This window comes from Cavia porcellus, unplaced genomic scaffold, assembly GCF_034190915.1.
Source record: "Cavia porcellus strain 051 isolate PalLab524CR breed Dunkin Hartley unplaced genomic scaffold, mCavPor4.1 scaffold_11, whole genome shotgun sequence".
Classification (NCBI taxonomy): Eukaryota; Metazoa; Chordata; class Mammalia; order Rodentia; family Caviidae; genus Cavia; species Cavia porcellus.
Genome location: NW_026947494.1, coordinates 54,235,613 through 54,257,857, shown reverse-complemented (window position 1 = coordinate 54,257,857; position 22,245 = coordinate 54,235,613). Strand labels below are relative to the sequence as shown.

At 39.3% G+C, this 22,245-nt stretch overlaps 1 protein-coding gene and 1 pseudogene across 1 annotated transcript in view; one reads left to right on the top strand and one right to left on the bottom strand.

The window, feature by feature from the left end:
- Window positions 1–3,320: 3,320 nt before the first annotated feature.
- LOC106027978 (centromere protein H-like) overlaps window positions 3,321–22,245 on the bottom strand; it is a 40,602-nt gene continuing 21,677 nt past the window's right edge. Inside the window, exons 2-4 of the mRNA XM_013153931.2 lie at window positions 6,688–6,826; window positions 5,343–5,506; window positions 3,321–4,218 (exon numbers count right to left, since the gene is read on the bottom strand). Of these exons, the coding sequence (XP_013009385.1) occupies window positions 4,126–4,218; window positions 5,343–5,506; window positions 6,688–6,712 (282 nt within the window). The 5' untranslated portion in view covers window positions 6,713–6,826 and the 3' untranslated portion in view covers window positions 3,321–4,125. The remainder of the gene's footprint in view (window positions 4,219–5,342; window positions 5,507–6,687; window positions 6,827–22,245) is intronic.
- LOC111757186 (dnaJ homolog subfamily B member 6-like) lies at window positions 10,096–10,782 on the top strand (annotated as a pseudogene).

Below are 22,245 nucleotides of genomic sequence, written 5' to 3'. Positions count from 1 at the left end.
GGGGACCCCTGGTCCCAGATTCTACCCGGGTCCAACCTGTCATCACAAGGACTACTTCAATTCCCATCATGTCACTCCAGTCAGCAGGAAGCAGTTTAGAGTGGGTGCCTCTAACACCCAAAAGATGGGAATAATGGATCCCGCTCTGTAGAGCACTGCCAGGCTCAGCATGGTGCCTGCCCAACATGGCACTGGACTGTCCCTCACTTCAAAACTGACTTTCATGTTCTTCTTCCAAACCCAAAAATTGAACTTTCCACTTGTTGTGCACACATCAACAATCCCTCAATCAACTGTCAAAATGTCACTCTGCCCACCCCATCGAACTCCACCCCTCTCAAACTGAATAAAAGCTCCAGGTTTCTTTGTCTGCCCTGAAGGGATCTTGCACCCCACTGCAGCCCTCTCATGCCAGCAATAAAGGCTTTTTTGTTTTTTCCTTTCTTTACTCTTGTTTTTCTACCACATCGAGGAAAAATCTATCATGCATATCCACCAACTGTCTCTGATGAATATAATCATTATGTACTGTGATCACATACCAATAAAAATAAAAACTAAGCAAAACACAGTTACACAGGAGGCATAAGAAAGTGTTCAGTGAAACACAAAGTCCCGATCACATCCGAATGGACGTTTCAGGGACCCTGCCAGGAGAGCGCTGGCACTGACTCTGCTTCACAGAATTCCCAATGCAGGCTCCTTGCAGATGACTTTTCACAGGATGAGGATGGTAAATGCTTCTGAAGCAAAAGCAGAAATTCTGTCTTCACTTCGCACAGGTAGAGTCAGCCCTGAGACTGCTATCAGGTCACTCAGTGACTCACCATCAGTGCTCAATGTATCTGTCCTCATCTTCACTGTGTCTGCTTACAAGGCATGGGATGCGCCATCCATACCCACTGCTCCCTGGGCGGCAGGGTGCACACCAGGACTGACTACGGCCAAGTGCATGCACCCGCCTGTTCCATTGCTAAACCCACACTCGGCCTGTGTGCCCAGTGTGCCACCACCTTCCTTGGCCTCGCCTTTCCTCTCCTTGGCCAGTGACCCCATCCCCAATGCTGGCTGGGAGCCAGATCAGAGCACAGTGGGTGATGGAACAGGAGGTACGTAGTCCACCCTGAGGTTTCTTGATAAAAAATATTTTAATAAAATACTTGGATCTAACATGTAGAATGCAGTAATTCAGTAGTGAAATGAATCTCATAAACAATTAAGAATTCAGGTAATTCAGAATAAAGATTCTACAACACAACTAGATTTTTCAATCCATTGTGAGGGAAAACCTGAGGATTACTAGGTCCAGCCCCAGGATGCCTGGGCCCTTGTCAAGGCAAAAATGAGGGAGGCAGAACTGCCACCCCATGGTACCACCAAGGTTCACATGACAGTAAGAGGAGCAGATAAACACACGTGGGCCCAAGGGCATGACAGTCACAGTTCACAAAGCCACCCTGACTCAAGGTACAGACAATCCCCTCTTCAAATCCCATGCAAAGCCCCTGAGCCCTTGAGAGAGGGCCATGCTGGTATTTCTTTGCCATCCCTCAAACAGAAGCCAGCTCCCATGGGGCTAGGTAACCTGTCTTTCATAATACCTTAGCCTATGGAAAAGCGCAGTAGACACCTTCGGGTCACTATTAAGCTACTTCATTTGGTTACACTATTTTACCATAGCAAGATAGAAGCATAGTTAACATGCGAACATAGTGGCACGGCCTTGTGGTGGTAAAACTTCATATACTAAAACAGCCTGTGAGCCAGGTTATCAGTCCCTGATACTGATGAGAAGAACAACTGAAGAACAAGACGATCTGAGTGTGGTGAAGCACACCTATAACTCCAGCACTTGGGAGGCGGAGGCATGAGGATCCCTGTGAGTTCTAGGCCAGTTACATTAGGAGACCCCCTGCAACAGGATTAGGGAGGGAGAGAGAGATGGAGAGAGAGAGGGAGGGAGGGAGGGAGAGAGAGAGACAGAGAGACAGAGTGAGAGACAGAGACAGACAGAGATATAGAGAACGAGAGGGTCACAGAAAAGAGGGAGAGAGAGAGAGAGAGAGAGAGAGAGAGAGAGAGAGAGAGAGAGCTCTTAAAGCTTGAAATACCACCAGGAGAGGCTGCGCTATTGGCTTACTTCCTGGAGAGAGTGTCTTTTGTGGATTGGTTATAAGCCAGACATTAGGTCTCAAGTGTATCCCAGGCTGGATTGATCTTCATGGCTGAAGCAGTTCTGCCCCAGCCTCCCAAGTCACTAGGACTGCCGGCACCTCCCTAGTCTTGGGTGTCTATTTCATGGAGAAAAGCTAAGGTAGATCACATCATTTGTAGTAAATTCCCATTTCCTTTTCCTGACTCTGAAATGCAGCATTCACTTGCTGGGAGAAAACCCAAGGCCTCTGTGATGTGGGGCTGGTGCCATGGCTGCCTTTCCTAAGCAGACGATTACCTTCTGCTTGTGGAATGCACTTGACTTGATCTAAGGAGCCCCTGCCTTCTGCTGAGTGGCTGCTCCCTCAAATGGAGTCCTAGAGTGGGCGGCTGAACCCCAAACCCACACAGAAGTAAACGTCATAAAACAGTGAGCTGTGAGGTCCGTATTTAACAACATTTCAGGCAAAGCCTACTCACTACTTCTCTTAGAACTGGCTAACAGGAAAAGACCATTAAGGTCCCAGATAAAGGCACACTTTTTCAGGTGGTCCACAGGTTGAAATTTACTAATATGGTGTCAAGTGATGTGGTAGTGCATTGCTAAAATGCCAGTTTTCTAGGGGGCTGAGGCAGGAGGATCAAGTTTCAGCCCAGCCTGGGCAACTCAGCAACTTGATGACACCCTATCTCAAAATAACAAATTAAAAAAAATAATAAATGGTTGAAGAGAGCTTAGCACAATGGCCCTGGTTTCAATGCCAAGTACTATAACAAACAACCAGTTCCTGTGTGGATGACTGGAACTGAAATGCACTTTCCAAAATAATAATTTGCACGCAAAAAGTAAGTTACTTTATAACAATTGATATAGACAACAACAGGTCAGGTGTGGTGGTGCATGGCTGTAACCTTACTACTCAGGAGGCTGAGGCAGGAGGACTGCAGGAAGTTCTAGGACAGCCTGGGCTACACAGTGAGTTCAAGAATGCCCTGAAGGACACAGTGAGAGTCTACCTCAAAACAATAACTGACAGAATAAAACTATGCATACATTATGATTGATCAAAGAAAACAAGGTATAAATATTTCAAAGAAAAGCCTACTATTTGAGTTTAGGGAAATCTCTATTTGTTATTAATCTAAAGAACAGATTTCACAAGCTATTATCCAATGAGCACATCTTTTCAAGTTTCACTTTATTCCAATAAGAATACTGAAAACATCACACTGTCCATAAATATGATCAATAGCTCCTAATTAATAAAGAGCTGTACTGGACATGGCAGTACATGCTTATAATCCCAGTTGTTCAGGAGGGTTCCAAGTCTGAAGCCAGCCTTGGTAAGTTGGCAAGACCTTGTCTCCAAACAGAACTGAAAATGGGCATGGATGTCACTGTACATCAGCATTGCCAGGGTGTAGCCAGCATTTTTGTATGTGTGTGTGCAGAAGTACGTGTGAGGGGAGAAACAGACACAGAGAGAACAGAAGACAGTTACTCATAACCCCACTACGAATTATACCAGCTGCTGACACTCTGGAGACTTCTCTGCATCGTGACTGACAAATGCAGAAATGCACACAAGTATTACAGTTAAATGCTGGGACCTTGTGAATGTCCAAAACTACGCCTATTCCTCAGACATCAGACGAGGTAGCTTTTCTATGACTAAGACATTCCCCTTTTAAGAGTACCCAGTTACTTTACTGTTATTTAAAATGACAGATTCTGTGTTAGAGTGTTAACTGAAGCTAAAAAGCAATTACAGATTAGGAGAGTTCCCCAAACATTGCAAATTCATTTCACTTGAAACTTGCTATTGAAATGACATATCAGAGACAAAAATCCAAAAACTGCAAGGTGCAAATCTTTGCTGGTCTTCAGCATGTGGCAGTCCTCTTGTTTCAGCCTCCTGAGTGCTCAGATCAAAGGCACACATGGCAGCACCGGGTCCAGTGGAATTCTTGTTAGATTGTGGTGAGAGCCTTTTCAAGCTGCAGAACAGTTTCCCTGAGTGCTGGCTCTGCTGCCCAGTTGACTTCAGACCCCAAAATGACATTCTATAGTTTAAAATAAAAACAAAAACAACTGAATTATAACAACTTTAAAATATAAGCACTTTAAAATTTTAACAAGATTTTTGTTAAATAATTCCTTTACTAACCTTATTTAATTTCTTTTAACATTTAATAGAAAAGTATGGAAGCTCTGTATTCACAGAAAAGAGTGATACACAATTATTCTTTCTGTCCCAAGAATTCAACTCAGGACCTCATGCTAGCCAGGCAGGTGCTGTGACACTTGCCTGTATTCCCAGCGCGTGATACACTTTTATCTTTATTTCTCCTTACAAGAGGCTTCAGCAGGGTAAAGGTATGTTTATGATGTTTGCAAATACCTCATCAATTTCCACAGACAGTTTTTTCTTCTTTCATCCCTAGGCCCAGGGGTGGAACCCATGGCCGTCACACTGAGCTGCATCCCCAGCCCTTTGTGTGGACAAACACGGGCCTCCATAGTCAGCTCAGTCAGCCTTCTCTCTCTCTCTTTCTTTCTTTCTTTCCTTTCTGTCTGTCTTTCTTTCTTTCTGTCTGTCTGTCTGTTTGTCTGTCTTTCTGTCTTTGTTTCTTTCCATTAATGTCTCAGGGGAAAAATTTTATGTCAACATTTACTAGAGTTTACTTGGACCAGACATCATGCTGATATTTCTCTCTTTGTGATGGGGTTGGGATCAAACTCATGTCCTTGAGTACCCACTTGAGCTAAATTCCCAGTGGCAGCAGTCACCATCTTAACTGCCACTCTCACCCAGGTCCACTCTGCCCTCAAACTTGGAAGCTAAAGCTGTACACCAACCTGCCTCCAGAGCTATAGAACACGAGCCAGTTTTAAATCCTAATGATTAACCACCATGAAAAATGAGCCCCTAAATGCTGACTGTACATGAATAATACATATGTAAGTACAGTAAGTATCAGTAGACAATTATGATTTTTGCAATGCTGGGACTGAATTCGGGGCTTCACCAGTGCTAGGCAAGCGCTCTCCAGTGCGGCCACGTACTCAGTCGTTGTACTGAATTAGCTTATGACCACAGCCTAACATAAACCGTGGTAAGTATTCATATCAGTGGTGTTTTTAAAAGGTCTTTTATCACTCCTTTCCTGATTTATAGAAATGTTACCTGAAACACTTGTTGAATAACTATAGCAAAGTCCATCTCCGTCTTAGGCTTCGTTGCATTGGCTTTATCTTGTCTGAATTTTCCATACTGTCCAGCACCTTTTTCAGGTTTTTTATTCTCGGTTTGTAGTATTATAAGCTTACTTTCTGAAGCATGTTTTAATTCTGTTAGGTTAAAATAAAACAATATATTATACATGAGAATTCTATAAACAAAGATCTTGAAAAAGTAAGCAGCAGAATATTTCCTAATTATTTCAGACAGCAGAAAAATTTGAGTTAATAGCAGCTAGGTTGTACATTCTATTTTGATCTGAAAATGACTCCCCAGTACAAAGAACAATATTTTTTGGCAGTGCAGATCAAATCCAGGAGTGCCTTTGCACTTCCCTTCTTCATGCCTACACCATCACTCCGTTTCGTTTTTCTGCAGTGCTGGGGACTTCACCTTGGGCCTTCAAAGGAGGCTACTTTCTCAGCACTGTTGTATTTGGAGACAGGGTCTTCCCAAATTGCCTAGGGTGGGTTTGAAGTAGGGATCCTTCTACCTCAGCTTTCCTGAGGGCTGGGATTACAGGTGTGTGCCACCGCAGCTGGCTTCAGCTTAGTTTGTTCATTTTGAGACAGACATTGCTGAGACTGGCCTCAAACTTTTTGATTTTCCACCTCTACCTCCTAAACACCTTGGATTAAAGGCATATGTCACTAATCCCACTTATAATATTGAAACGATAATAGTGAAATGATCAGGACATTTATGTGTGATCGTGACAGTTGTCTACAAGTGCTGCAAAACAGAACTTGCTCTAAGTTACCAGAAGAACCGGTAGGAGATATATATAAAAACAAGCTCCTGCCTGCTTTATTACAAATGGGGCAGCTAACCTGAATTTTAATGAAAATACTGACAAACACTTTCAACCATTTTCAATTTTAAAGAGAATTTTAAAACCCATAAAAAATACAGAAGTTCAAAACAAGAGAGGAAATTAACATTGCTTATTATATTGCATATGGTGGTCTTCAAAATAGTTGCTGTGATAACCAGATGCAGGACTACTCAAATAGAAGCAGTTAATGTTCCTTTCGATGAACTATGATCATTAGTAGTAGAACGGTCTTAGGTATCTGTGTGTGTACACACATATATATATGTAACTTTTTCCTGGTTTCTTTTGTCCTCTTCCCTGTCCCATTTCTTTCCTCTTCAGCAGTTTCACTCTCTTTAAGAATATGCCATATACCTTTTGGATCTTATTTACTCTTTCAGTTTCTTACCCTAGGGAGACAACATGCTGTTTACCCATATTGGTCTGTTTTATTTCACTTGTACTTGCATCATTTACCTATAAAAGCCTTGAATTGATCCATCTCTATAGCTGAGGAATACTATCTTGTATTAAAATACTGTATCCTAGGGCCAGGTATTTAGCTCAGCAACACAATTGCCTGCTTGGCAAACATGAGGCATGAGCTCGACTCTCACTATGAAAAAGAAAAAGAAAATACATTACATCGTTTTCATCCTTTTTGCAGTTTTTATTAGTTTTAAACAGACATGTGTAACTCTACTTAGTCATTAGCCTTTACACTTAGCAAATTTCCCATTTACTGCCATTGCTTTCTTGTTTATCATTAATTCTTACACATTATTTCACTAAAAGTGGCCTGGCAAAAGTCATTATTCTTTTTTTCTATTTCTTTAATTTTTAAATTTTTATTTATTTTTTTAGAGACAGCATCTCATTATGCAGTTCAGGCTGGCCTTGAACTCACTTTGTTGTGCAGGCTGGTCTCGAACCTGCAGTGATTCTTGTGCTTTGGGCTTCCGGAGTACTGGGATTACAGGAGTGCACCACCACCTCACCCAGCTAAAATTTTTCCTTATTGTTAACCCCAGCACGGTGGTACACACCTGTAATCCTAACACTCTGGGAGACTGAGGTACAATGATTCTAAATTCAAGTTCCAACTGGACAACTGAGCAAGACCCTGTTTCTGAATAAAAATAAAAGGACTAGGGCTTTAACTCAGTGTGGAGCCCTGCATTTAATTCCCAGTACTGCATATTATCTTATTGCTATTTTTGTGGTGCTGGAGATCAAATCCAAGGCCATACACATGCTGGAGGACAGCACTCCACCACTAAAGCTGTATCCCTAGCTCCTTCATATGTCTATCAACATTTCTTCTCAGTCTCTTTTGCTGACTTCTTTTCCTGTATTAAGTCATAAAAATTATGTCGTTCATGATTCTGCACTTGGTGGTCTCTTCATTTTACTTATTTATACTCAGAGAGGCCTTCTGCTCCCACAGTGTCCATCACCACCTGTAATCATCTACAGTCTCCACCCAGGTCTCTAACTGGAGTTGCAGATCCACAGATATCTCAAATGCAACACATTCAGCCTAATCTTCCTCAAAAACTTCCAGTCTCAATTTTCTACTCTCTACCAAGGTATCTAAGCTAGAAGTTCGTTACACATACGACTGGTGTTATTATCACCAACCTTAATATTTTTAAAGAGGACATTAAAGAGTTTACATGCATTTTCTTACTTAAGCTTCCTAATCAGATAAACGTGTTTTTCACTGGTTTTACTGGGCACAGTTAAATAAAGAAACTCGTTGAAGGTCACACAGCAGGTGTGACATTGGGATTCAAGTTCAGTCCTGCGTCTGCAATCCATTTTTTAAAACTAAATTGTAAATATACAAAGGCAAACATCCAACTTCTCACTACTGGCAACTCCCTCATCTTCCACCTTACTTTTCAATGGAGAAAGCAAGGTAAACAAAAGCATATATACTTACTGTATATCGTTGCCTGATATGTTATCTACACTAGTCCTGGATAGAATTCAGCACGGGTTGAGGAGGAATGCCCCAATTTACCTTCCATTCAGCTCAGACAAACAGGCTATGTAGGCTTGGGCAGCTTTCAATCACCCATAGCCAAAGACTACAACAACTCAAGTTAGGTGTGGTGGAGCATGTCTAATCTCAGCACACTGGAAGGCTGAGGCAGAAAAAGTACAAGTTTTAGTTGAGTCTGGACAACTTAGCATCTTATCAAGACCCTGCCACAAAATAAAAAATAAAAAAAGGGCTGCAGATGTTGCTGAGTGTAAAAGCTTTCGTTTTAACCCCAGTACCATCAAACAAACAAACAAACAAACAAACATTGACAACCTCATACTGGGACTACTTTGCATCAAGGGCTCACTCTTTTTTTCAGAACCCTTTAATTAATTGTTCTTAGGTAATCAATAAAAACTTGAAAAGGTATATTCCCAGGAAACAGTAAACTTTTTCATAAAGTACTTAAGCAAAGGTCTTATACTTCTTATTGATAAAGATTTAGTGGAGGCATTTTGAGAATACTTTCTATGCAGTAAAGAGTACTGGTTCTTTATTCCTTTGTGATTCTCACGTAAGAGATACTGACTTGCTATATTGACTTGGAATTATACATATAATGCAGACTAACAAAATCAAAAAGCTCTCTACTAAAGGATTGGAGTGAGTTTCACAGGAGTGAAATTATTCAGAAATGCACTATTTCTTCAATTAATACTGAGGTTACAAAATAATAAAAGTTATTGGCCTTTCAGAGCTTATACACTTGTGAAAAGGAAACAGACATAGTGAATTAAAATATCAGGTAATAAAGTCTACACAAAGTAATAGGAATGTAGAAGACATGGAGGAAAAACTCGGCCTTGGAGAATCTAAGAAAGACTTCAACAAGGACAAGACTTCCAAGCTGACGGAGTCCTTCAGCACAGCTCTATGAGTACATAGGTATGTGGACTTAATGGTATGTACCTGGGTGGAAAGTAGGGCTGACACAGGTTAGATGATGGCTGTGTAAAATTTTCATAATGAAGCTGATGATGAAAACTAAAAACCTTTAATTAGACTGGACATTCCTGATACATGATGGATTAATACAATGGATAGCTTGGGCCTTAAGGACAGTAGAGAATATTGATGTCTGCTACATTTTGGAAAAAATTCTGAGGTCATTCTTTTCAATTTTCCATCACATTCTATACATACACACATGTACACCAAACCTTAGAACCTGGTTCTCTTTCATATTCTTTGTAAAATAATTTGTATGGTTATTGGCTGTTAGTAACAGCTAAAAAGATTTATCTATTAGATCATACTTTCACTTCAACCAACATTTGTGGAAGGCCTTCTATATGACAGGAAATGTTATATCAGCTACTTCTAACTGAAAATTCCTTCAGATCAATGTTTCAGGATCTATATGTTAGTTGGTTACTTGTTCACACATGTAAGAGATATAAAAAAAATGTTAAAAATTTTGAAAATATCCTTTCATTGAAAATTGTTTTGGCCCTTTATCTATAAGGAAAACAAATTGTTTATATAGAAATTAAGCCTCTATATAATGCTTAGTACTCAGAAAATATTTGTTGAGTGAACTGTAGTCTGTGTGAATACTGAACTTTATTATTGCCCAAGCCAGACATACCCTGTTTGGAGATATACCAGCAAGGATGACTGATATATCTTCCCATAGGTCAGGGAGGAAGGGCTGCAGACATTTTCCTTGTAATTTATCTACTATATAAGTTCCTGGGAAATAGGGCCAGCGTCTCAGTTATTTTTGCATTTCCCGGTGAACTCAGATAGAAGCATGTATTTAGCATACATCACATGTACTGTAAGTATTGAATGAGTGAATATAGAAAAGAGATGGAGGAAGTGCCATGCGCACCATGCTGGAGCTGCAAAGACACAGCTGCACCCTCCCACCTTCGTCCACATCCTGGATTTGTTCCAATGACCTGTTAAAACATGGTGCCTTATATGAAGTTCCAGGCGGGCAGAGATATGCCTCAGCTGAGGACATCAAGAAGACATATTAGAAACTGGCATTAAAGTGGCCTCTAGATAAAAGTCCTGAGAATAAAAAAGCAGAGTGAAAATTCAAACATCTGAGTGAGGCATGTGAGCTGCTATCAGCTGCTTAAAAACAAGACATCTCTGACAAATATGGTAAAGAATGGTGGGGAAGGCAAAAGACACGCTGACAGTTCATTTGAGTTTGGCTTCACATTCCAGAATCCAGGTGTTGTCTTCAGGAATACTTTGGTGGAAGGGACTTTGTTTTCATCTGATTTCTTCAAAGACCCACTCAAAGATTTGGGGGGAATCAAAGTGGTCCCTCTATGAAGCAGAAGCTATGGTGCAGGTCCCTTTTTCTCCACCTTCAGTGGCTTTTCACGTGGATTTTGTTTGCTGTATGATCTATGATTTACTTCATTTGGGTCTTCAGGCCATTGGGGGCCCTCAGTTTACTTTTGTTCACAACATTTGGTGCAGGTGAGATGGGCAATTTTGAATCTGTATCAAGTTCTACTAAAATCATTAATGGCAGAAAAATCGCAGGGAACAGTCAATAAGGAGTAGAAGTTAAAGAGAGTTAACCACAAATGGTAACAAGCAGCTGCTACGCTTGAATGAGTAATTCAATGCAGGCATTTAACAGAAATGTTAAACTGTAACAAATACCATTTGAGGATTAATAGGAAAAAAAATTTTTAAGCCAGTCTTGTAGAAATGCAGGCTGGTCTTGAATTTGCAGTGATCCTTCTACCTTAGCCAATCAGGTGCTAGGATTATAGGCATGTGCCACCCTGCATGGCAGGCACATTTTTTGATTTCAAATGAACTTAATTTTCTGTATAACTACTTATACCTACAGCATTTATAAACAGCTCATTGGAGCCCCTCTTCGTGACAGACTTTTCAGGTCACCATCAGGACTACACAGAGGGTTATTTTTTTGTCCTTAAAATTGGAATTTGCTTTGTATTAAACATGATTCAAGGGAAGCCTGGACTCTGAGTAGCACTAGGCCAAGACTGTACTCTTAACAACAGCAGGGATCTGCTTGCCTTTGTGTCTGAAATTTGAGCCAAGTAGTGCAGCCTGCTGTGAAGCTAACATGGCCAGGAGTCATCCACAGAGGTAATTTTCCATTTTTTTTGGTGTTTAGTAATGAAAGATATTAATGTATCAATGCTAACACATTTCTGGTTTAATCTACATTTTAAGGATGGTTTTCAGTTGTGCATAAAAGCTGGCAACTTAGCCAAGTTTTGACAATTGTTAAATATGTAATATTAAGCTTAGATTTAAAACAGCTGGTAAACTGGGTCTTTGTTATTTGCTTTTAAAAAATGCCCACTCACGATGGCACACACCTATAATTCCAGCCCTGGGAGGGTTGAGGCATGAGTTCAAGGCCAGCCTGGGTTACATAGTGAGACTCTGTCTCACACATAAATTAAAAAACTGAAGAAAATAAATGTGAATGTGTTTGGTACATTCTTTCCAGTTTAAGAGCTGCAGTCTTCTTGTGCTTGTACATTTCAAGCTTGGGCTTCTAGTGACTCTTCATTAGTGCGTCATATTTATCACTTAGGTGGGTGCTGAGTGCTAAATGTAGAATACGCGAAGACTTTCTTATTTATAAATAATGGTTAGCAATTTTTAGGATGATAACATTTCTATGATGGAGAAAAGAAATAGTTTTACAAATTTTCCTTCTTAAAAGTATAGTTGTAATTTTGTTGAATGTATTTGATGTAAGATCACTTAAGGTAATATGGATGGCAAAAGTCACAGAACGATTAAAACAAAGCTGCTTCATTTGTTAAAAAAAAATGAAAAACTTACATTTGTCTGTCCTAAATATCTGAATGCAGCCCAAGACTTGAAGCAAATCAAGCAAATGATGAAGCAGTCAAAGGAAGGTGCTCAAACAATAGTATAAAGAAAATTAAATGAGGAACACATTGTGAGGATATTCTGAACCATAGATATAATCTACAGATCATGTAGTACATGCAGCAAGCAAAGTATTACGATTCTGCTGTTCCTGCTTCCACCTGCTGGTACAGAAAAGTAATTTCTTAAGTTGGGCAAAATTGTTTACTAACACTAGACAAAAATACAAAATCTTTATGCTTTAAAACTTCTCCCTCCAAAGTAACATAGTACATTTCTACAGATGGTATTTACACAAAATGTACATCATAAATTTAGATGTGAAAATTTAGAGTACAGAGAAGAATTACCCTACATTTGGAAATATGTTAGCCTTTATTCTAAGTAGACTCTATGTCTAATAAGATAAGAAATCTGATCAATTTCCTTCCATTGCAGTCCCTTTCTTTTTGTATTAACAAAAGCAGTATGTAAACTTGATGACTAGAATAACCACTGCAATGTTAATAGTACAATCTTGGTCTCACATAGTGAAAATAATCTATTGAGAACAATGTCACATCTCAGTGTGTACAACTTCCACTATCAGTAAGATTTAAAACTGGTACTTGTTACACAAAAGCTCCCCTAGGTATCAACAATTACTTACATTCCATTTTCTCAAAATATTTGTGATCCATTTATTAAAAAATTCTTTTATTAATGCATGTTTGTGACACACATATAGGAATATAGTCATTGTGGGGGGTTGGTACATATACGTATTGAATCTTATTTCTTTTTATATCTCTTTCTTCCATTCTCCCTCCATCCCTAGATGCTTTTCCCATCTACAAAAATTCTACCTGTTTCTTTTTTTTTTTTTTTACCTGTTTCTTATTGTCTACTTTTTATTTTACTTTTCAAGTTACTTATACTTTGGATTTCTCACATAAGAGAAATCATAAGATATTTAACATTCTGTGTATGTTTAGCTTAGCATTATGATCAAAGTACTCAAATTTATTCTTTATGGCTGAATACTACTCTTGGGTGTGTATCTACCACATTTTATCTTTTCATCTGCTGGTGGACACATAGGCTATTTCCAGGATACAGACATCGTGAGGTATGCTGCTACACACATAGTAACTCACTTAGTTTTTTTTTTTGTCTTTTTCTTTTTTACCGGTACCAGGGATCGAACTCACGACTGCACACTTGCAAGGTAGGCGCGCTTATGCCACTGAGCTAAATCCCCAGCTCCAACTCACTTAGTTTTTAAGAACTATTTTATTTTAAATTTTGTAATGGAAAAGTCCTTGTTTCCAGATTTCACTGTAAATAAATTAAAAAGGACTGTTTAGAATTTTTTCCTAGAAATATGAATAAAAATAAAAATGTTGATTATATAATAAAAATGTTTAGTGTTCTATAAAGCGCTATGTAACACCAGAAATAAAGTATTTGTCCTATGTCAAGGAAAACTTTAGAAAAGGTACACATTACAAAGTTAAAAAGAATGAAAACTTCAGTATTTAAAAGTGAGAGAATTTAACTTTCTCCTAATCTTCTGGCTTCATAATTACAAATTCAAGCCAGGCATAGTGGCACACACCTGTAATTGCAGTACTCAGTAGGCGAGAACATGAGGCTTGCTGCAGTTTAAGGCAGATCTGGGTTACGTACTGAGTTCCAGGTCAGCCTGAACTGCATAACAAGACCTGTCTCAAAAAACTGCAAAAACAAAACAAAACAACAACAACAAAAAACCCTATAGGTTTTAGATACATTTATTGTAAATGAGCATTACAAGACTTCTCCTCCTCTTTACTCTTTTTTTTTTTAAAAAATAAGATCTCACTATATAGTTCAGGCTGGCCTTTCATAAGTAGTCCAGGCTGACCTTCAACCTGTGGTGATCCTCCTGCCTCAGCCTTGCCAGTGCTAGGGTTACAGGAACATGCCACCATGCCTAAGGAGATTCTTAAATCCTGTAATGCCTTAAATAAAGTGATTTAAGACCTCAGAAAGTGGGAAACCAAGTGCTACTTCACAAATGAAAATGAAGAGTTCTTCAATAATTCATTAGCAAAAGGGAAACCACAACTCAAAAGACAGTTTGCTTTTATTTTCCTCCAGAAGCAGAAGCAAATTGCTTCTGGCACATTTAATTGTGTTTGGGGCATACTTTTCAGAACTGAAATCCTTAGTAGCAAATTACTCAGAAGAGTCTAAGATATTACTTAACACTGATGGCTTTTTGGTCATCTACATACATTTATTCTGCTGTGTGACCTTATCGTAGGCCTGGCTAAAAACAAATTTGCTTTTCTTTTTAAGACTGGTTCACCTGCTAATAAATATTTATTGTTTTTGCACTGACAATGGCTTTTGATTATGTGTTTGAAAAAATACTTTATTTCTTAGAGCTATATATTGAACTACTTAGGATGAAAATAGTATAGTGGTGCATATATATTTTTAAGTGATTGGGAAAGAGCGGAGAATAGTGTTAGAAAAAAATGGGCCATGCACTGACCAGGTTTTAAGCATGGTGATGGGAAGTTCTTTACATAATTCCTTGTTTATAACTGATAATTTACATAAAATTTTTGAAATTCATTTAGTAACTTTCCATGTGCCTAGCTCTAGTTGGTATTCTAATTTAGACATGTGGTTTGAAAACATACAAACTACATTAAAACATTCATAATGAAAAACATATTAAAAAGGATAATAAATGAAGAGAACCCTAAAGGAGAGATTAGAACACAAGTAAATATATTTGACCATACCATGAAAATTCATAAATCGGGGCTGGAGATTTAGCTCAGCGGCATAAGCGCCTGCCTTGCAAGCACGCAGTAGTGAGCTCGATCCCCGTACCGATAAAAAGGAGAAAGAGAAACATAAATCAGAAGCCAGAAGGGGATCATAGTAACCAGTTAATTAAAATTCTAGTTCCCGGGAGACCAGAGAACATGGCGGACAGACAACAGCAACTACCAGAGGCTCTCTGAAAGGTTCGGCTCAGAGGCCAGAAATAATGCGGACTAGGGAGACACGAATCAGTAGAGATATGCTCTGCTGACTCAGGAACGAACTGGGCTGAGAGAATCCAACTTGGAATACAGTCCTGGCGCTAAAATAGGAACAGAAAAATCTCGGTGTGGAGGCTCGACTCCGCGCCATCGGAAACCGGTTTGGATTTCCCGCCGTGCGGCGGCCGGCTATCTCCACAGCGGCTCAGCAAGGAGAGACGCGCCGAGCTCTGGGAGCGCCGAGCTCTGGGAACGGGAGAACGGAGTCGAAAAAAAAAGGACGGACAGAGGTGTACACGAAAACTGACTGGTGGCGAGGTGAGTGAGAATCTGACCCCCCACCACAGTTTGACTCTAGCGGAGATCTCTCTGGGCGCCATTCCCCTCTCGGACGGGATTGGAGAAAAGTGCCTGGCCTGAGTGACGCTGCTGGCGGACTCTCTAGGCTAGACTAGCCTAACCCAGATCCCAGAGCCGGACGATGGCCCGGAGGAGCGACTGACTTCCGCGTAGGCTGCCTCCTCCTACTCCCTGGTGCGCAGCGGTGGGCGGGAACAACTAGCCAGCGCAATTTGATCAGGCTGTGGCTGACAGGCAGGGAAGCCGGGCCTCCTTTGTAAGATTGCATTTTATAAGGAACAAAAAATATGGGGAAGGGAAGCAACAAAAAAAGCTCCTCGGCCCCCAATCCTGAGAAACAGGCAATAATGGACGCCGCACCAGTATACATTAAGCACCATATTGAGAGCCTCATAGACCAATTCAGGAATGAAGTTATCAATGATCTGAAGCTAGAAGTATGCAGAATAGTTAGAGAAATGCTAAACACCACCCAGGAAAAAACAGATGGTGGAATGGAAGAACAGAAAAAGAGGGGAGAATTGCTTGATGGAGAAAACAGAGAAAGCATTGAGTATGTGAAGCAGGTTCAAAGGGACTATCAAGAAATTAATAAGTCTATACAAGACTGGCATAACAGCTTGAAAGAAACTAAGGACAGACTATCTGAACTGGAGGGCAGACTTGAAATATGGGAGAATGTTTTGATCTGCCCTGTTTCGCTGTTATGCCCTCTTTTTCTTTTTCTCAATCTCCACTCCATTATATACTTTTTTATTGTTATCCATTTAATTAAAGGGAAAAATATAGCAGGATATAATATAGTAACCCACTTTGACTTTCTATTTTCTCGATTTGAAGCCCTGTATTACTCTCACCTTCTTGTTTTTGACTGAGGTTCCTCTATTCTGTTTTGCTGAATAGTATCAGGTTCGAAAGTTTAGGCATCAGCTGAGAAGATAATGAGATTCATTATAACGCCCATTCTCGTTGACTTCTATCTACTTTAGAAGACCTACAATATCTCCAATGTTTTGGTTTTGTCGGTTTTATCCTTTACGGTTTTGTTCAATAGTATTACAACTAACGATATAGGCAATTCTATTAGAAATAGCGGGAGGCATTAGGGTAACCATTGTTGATCACCTTGTATTATGTTTTTATATTATCTATTATATCCACCCTTTTGACTTGACCGATTCTGTTCTGTCATGTCACATTTGGTTTTACTCTCTTCCAAAAAAGCAATAAGAACAGTGGGAGCAATGAAACCCAAAATGTGTAATAGTCACTGTACAAAAGAGAGGAAAAGAAAATGCTCTAAACTATATAACTGCATGTATATTTAAATGTATAAGACAGAAAATGATATCACAGAGTTCTAATGGATCATTGAACAGAACTGTTTGCAGTATCATTGCTGGAATGTCCACTCTACAAACTTTAATTCTGTGACTTGAACAATTATTTCTAAGATGGCAATATGTAATCTATTAACTAGTGATTTCCTACTGCGCATTTTTTTTCTTCTGTAAATCTGTATAACTTGTAAAAAAAAAAAAAAAAAAAAAAAAAAAATTCTAGTTCCCCCGGAAGTACCAGACAGAGATAGTCATGCTGCAACAGCAAGCCCAATTACAGAGCTACACACAAGCCTAAGTCATGGTTGTACAAAGAAACAACGCGGAGAACAAGGAGCCAGAGAAGTCCGCCTAGAGCGGGGTGTGAACAGCAATCATACAGGAAAAGATGAGGAAGGGTGGTCAGAAGCAGGAGAGCAAACCTGGAAGGGTGAACCTCAATGACAAAGACTCTGCTTCCTTTCACTGGCGTACTATGTTAGAAGAATTACAACCAATCTGGAATTTAGGAGCGAAAACTGGAGCGAGATAAGACTAGAGATGTTGACAGACAAGATTCCAGAGAGTTTTTTAATGTCACGTTAGAGAGATTAAATTCTGTACCAGTGCTAGGATTCATAACCTATTTGTTTTTTTATACTACCACAACCATACCATTTACTTGGATGAATCTACAGGTAGTTAACAAAAAGCTATCAGTGAGAGCCTGAGATCTCTCTTTTAGATGGACACTCTCGCTGCTGTAGAAGGTGTGAAAAATGGAATTTAGGAGGCAAAGAAGACCAGTTAGCAGGCTGCAGTAATCCAGATGAAGAGTAGAAGGGAACAGAGGTCACATTCAAGAGATTCAGAGAGAGGGGGCTGGAGATTTGGCTCAGTGGCACAAAACCAGCTTGGCAAATGTGAGGTCATGAATTCAATTCCAGAGACAGAGAGAGACAGACAGAGAGAGAGAGAGAGAGACAGAGACAGAGACAGAGAGAGAGACAGAGCGAGATAGAGACAGCGAGAGAGACAGAGAGAGACAGAGAGAGAGACAGAGAGAGACAGAGAGACAGAGACAGAGAGACAGAGAGAGAGAGAGACAGAGAGACAGAGAGAGAGAGTGCGAGTCTACATTGAACTCTCAGTGCCTTGCTCCAATCCCAGACTTGCCAGCATCCCTCTGTTCAACATCTAACACAAGTTCCCGGGCACCTAGGGTTTACATAGGGTGATGCAAGCATGGTAGGCACAGAAGAGTCTCCACTTTGCATTCAGCCATAGCCTAAGCCCAGTCTCTGATTAATGCAATAGCCTGGTCCTCTGCCTGGTCAGCAGCAAGAGTAAGTGGATGCCTCTTCTGTCCAGTTGACTCTGGACACCTGTGAGACACAACCAAGTGCTCAGCACCCTCACATGGCTTACAGAAACCTGCCTACATTAGTCTGAGGCAGATCTGTTTCTCCACGAAGCACCTACAGAACTGAGAGTCAGGTAGGAGAGGCCACAGGAATCTCCACGTATCAGGTGCTTATTCCACAGACAATCCACTACACATTGGGTTACAAGCATGGGTACCTGACCAGAAGGAGTCCACAACGGGAGCCCCAAAAACAAGTCCCCATACCTTCCCTGTCCAGTTCCCCAATTTGAACAGCTGCCACAAACAAGGAATTATGGAGCGAGTGAGACCCCCTTTAACTGAATAAGCTCCATACAAACTCACCGAGTATAAAGCCGGCAAAGAGGAACAGCACTTGTAAGATTAAAGACTAATGACCTGGGAAAATAACACTCCTCTGGAAATACATAGGAACTTTTTTCTCTCTTCTTTTTTCCTCCATAATTGGTATGTTTTTGATTTTTCACTACTTTTTCTTTTGGTAGAAGTTCGAGTTTTATTATTTTCTAGCCCTTCCTCCATCATCACTTTGTTTTAATTGTTTGAATAGGCTCACACTTTATTCTCTCTCCCCATCTTTTCTCACCTTTCTTCAATCAGTCCCCTTAGTATTTTTTCTTATTTTCTCTTCCTGTAGCTTAATCTCTACTCCCATTATTATCCTTTTTGTAGATGGTCATCTTTAGGTGGTTGCCTCCCACTTATTTCCCTTTACTCCTTAACAAGACTTTCTAATAAACTTTACCACGTTCTTTACATCTACCATTGCTTCATGCTTCATAACCTATTTGTTTGTTTTATACTACCACAACCATACCATTTACCTGGATGAATCTACAGGTAGTTAACTTTATCTTACTATGGCTGAATACTGCATTGCTGTGAAAGGAAGCAAAATTGCTCTATCAAGTGTATATTCTGCGTTGTCATGAATCTTGCTGTAAACTATAAATCTTGTACCAAGGAGTAAAGGCAACAAAGTATTAGCTATTACAGTTTGTCATGTTCCAGTTTGTGTTTCATAATATAGTCATTACTGATTATACTAAATTAGCCAAGATCATGAAGCTGTTGTGATCAGTTGCTCCTCCTTGTATCCCAATACCTGGATTATCTGAGGCCAGTACGAAACAACTGAGTGCAACCTTTTATCCTAATAAACAGAACAAGTAGGATGCTAGGACAGACTCAAAGGCCAAAAGCCATCTATGCCTAGAAAACAGCTCTGAAAAGTATTACTACCTACAGAGATTTTGATACTACTAATAAAACTATCTACCATGAGCAGTTTACAAGCTTCAATGAGAATAGACCTAAAAGACAGGAAAAAAGAAAAAGAAAGAAAGAAAGCAAAGACAGACTGATAAAAAGAAAATGAGAAAACTCAAAAGCAAAATGTAATCCGAAACACCCAAACAACCCAAAGCAAGCCCTGAGTGCACTGAGTTGGAAGAAATCAAAAGCCTCCCAGCTGAATTTTATGAAATGGTAGCAGCAGAAGTAACAAAGCAAATGAGTAAATTCTCAGACAAAAACAAAACAATACTATTAATTACGCTGATAACTACGAGATGATGATCATAATGAAAGAAATGGTCAGTGAATCTAGAATAGATACAGATAAAAATAGAGGAGCTTAGGGAAACCATGAATGCCCAACATAAGAAAGAAGTGTATGGTATAAAACAAATGCAAAGGGATAATCAGGAGATTAAAAATTCTATTGAAAGTAAACAAGGCACAATTAATCAATGTCAAGATAGAGTATAAGATCTAGGAGACAGGGTTGTGGTTGGTGATCATTGAATGAAAGACTACGTTAAAAAAGCAAGCGACCATGAAAAATCAATCCAACAGCTGCCACATGATACAAAGAAGAAAAATATAAGATTAATTAAAATCAATAAGAAATCAGAAGATAACACACAGGGCATAAAAGACCATTCCCAGAAGTAATAGTAGAAAAGTTTCCAAGTATGGGAAAAGAATTTGACAAATACATAAGTGTGGCATACAGGACCCCAAATTGGAAAGATCAGAAAAAAAACCATACCAAAGTATGTATTAGTCAAGATTCCAGAAATTTAACATGAACTCAACTATTTCCCCTGAGCATCACTTGGGCAACAAGTTTGTTTATGTACTGACTATTCTGAGTACTACTCTAGCAGGTATCATTTCAATGTATTGATTCTCATACTGAATACATTTGATAAAATTGGTATTTTTTCATTTCCTGTTATCTTATAAAACTTAATGGGAAAATATACAATTTTTTTGAGTCATGCTGTACTCAAATAATGGGACTGGTTAAGAGCTTTAGAGAAATGAAGAAATCACCTATAAAGGAAAACCCATCGAAATCACAGTAGACATCTCAACACAAATCCTTAAGTCGAGGAAAACATCAAGTATTTCAAGCCCAAAAGGAAAACAACCTCAGTCGGTGGGAAGGGTCATCTAGCCAGCACACTTCAGAAGACTTTCAACCAACAAAGAAAGAAACTGGGGCCTCCTGGAAGAAGCAAAAAAGATGGGAAGAGGAAGCAACAACAAAAACTCCCCACGTCCCAACCTTGAGAACATGGACCCAGGATAGGTAAATACAAAGGAGAATGAGAACAGCAAACATGCAATATCAGACACAGCACCAGTGGACATAAACAGATATATTCGGGACCTCATAGACGAGTTCAAAAGTGAAACATTTAGCCAAATAAAGCATGATATAAGAAGATTAATAAAAGAGATACTAAGCAACCCACAAGCAGACACAGACAGAAGAAGGAAGGAATGCAAACAAAGGAGAGAACCATTTGATGAAGAATATAAAAAAATATAGAATACATGAAGCAGATTCAAAGAGATCACCAGGAAATTAAAAACTCTATGGAAAGATGGCAAATCAGCTTGAAAGAAACTAAGGATAGATGATGCAAACTGTAGGACAATTTTGCAATGCGGGAATATGCAAGGGAAAACTTTTTAAAAATAACAAGGAAGCAAGCAGTAACAATACAAAGGCTAGAAGACAACAAAAGCATCTATAACTTGAGAATAAAGAATGTGAATGAAGAAGCTGGGGTACAAACAAAGGAACCGCAAAGGTTATTCACAAAAATAATTAAGGAAAACTTCTCAAACATAAGAAAAGGAAATGATATTCTGATATATGAGGCATATAGAACTCCAGCCACCTACAACCAAAACAGAGCTACACCCAGGCATATAATAATCAAGATCCCAGAAATTCAATTTAAGAACAGAATATTAAAAGCTGTTAGAGACAAGAAACAGATCACCTATAAAGGAAGGCCCATCAGAATAATGGCTCAACACAAACCATCAGTCAAGAAGAGCCTGGAGCAAAATACTCCAAGCCCTGCAAGAAAATAATCTCCATCTCAGAATGATATACCCTGATAAACTGTCTCTAGAAATTAATGGAGAAACAAGATGCTTCCAAGACAAAGAAGAACTTGGGAAATTCACAACCACCAATTCAACTCTACAGAGAATACTGCAGGGCATTCTAGAGAGAGAGAAAAGTACTACGATTCCAGGAACAGTGGCAGAGAGGCCTCAATGAATGGAGCAGAAAACAGAATGAAGAAGATAAGCAGACAACTGATGGCAAAAAAAGAGCATAACAGAAATAAAGCAGAGAAGATTTTATTCAAAACTGATACGATTGATACTATCACGTCTGAGAGTATAGGCCACTACAGTGAAGATGACAAGACTCTACAATACACATTCTGGTTTGATAACTGCCGGTTTTTGAAGTTTTATACTATATACAAAGTTGGGTTTTTATTAATATATTATGTACTGATATATTCAATTATATTATGTCTGATGATATAACCATTTCTATTAGAGACAACAAGAGACAACACAGGAATCATGGTAGAACTCCTTGTGCAATGGTCTTATATGTTTATTTCATTTCATGTGTTTATATGAATATGTTTTGTTTTGCCTTGCTTTGTTTTGTTTCTCCCTCTAATATAAAAAGGATAGAAA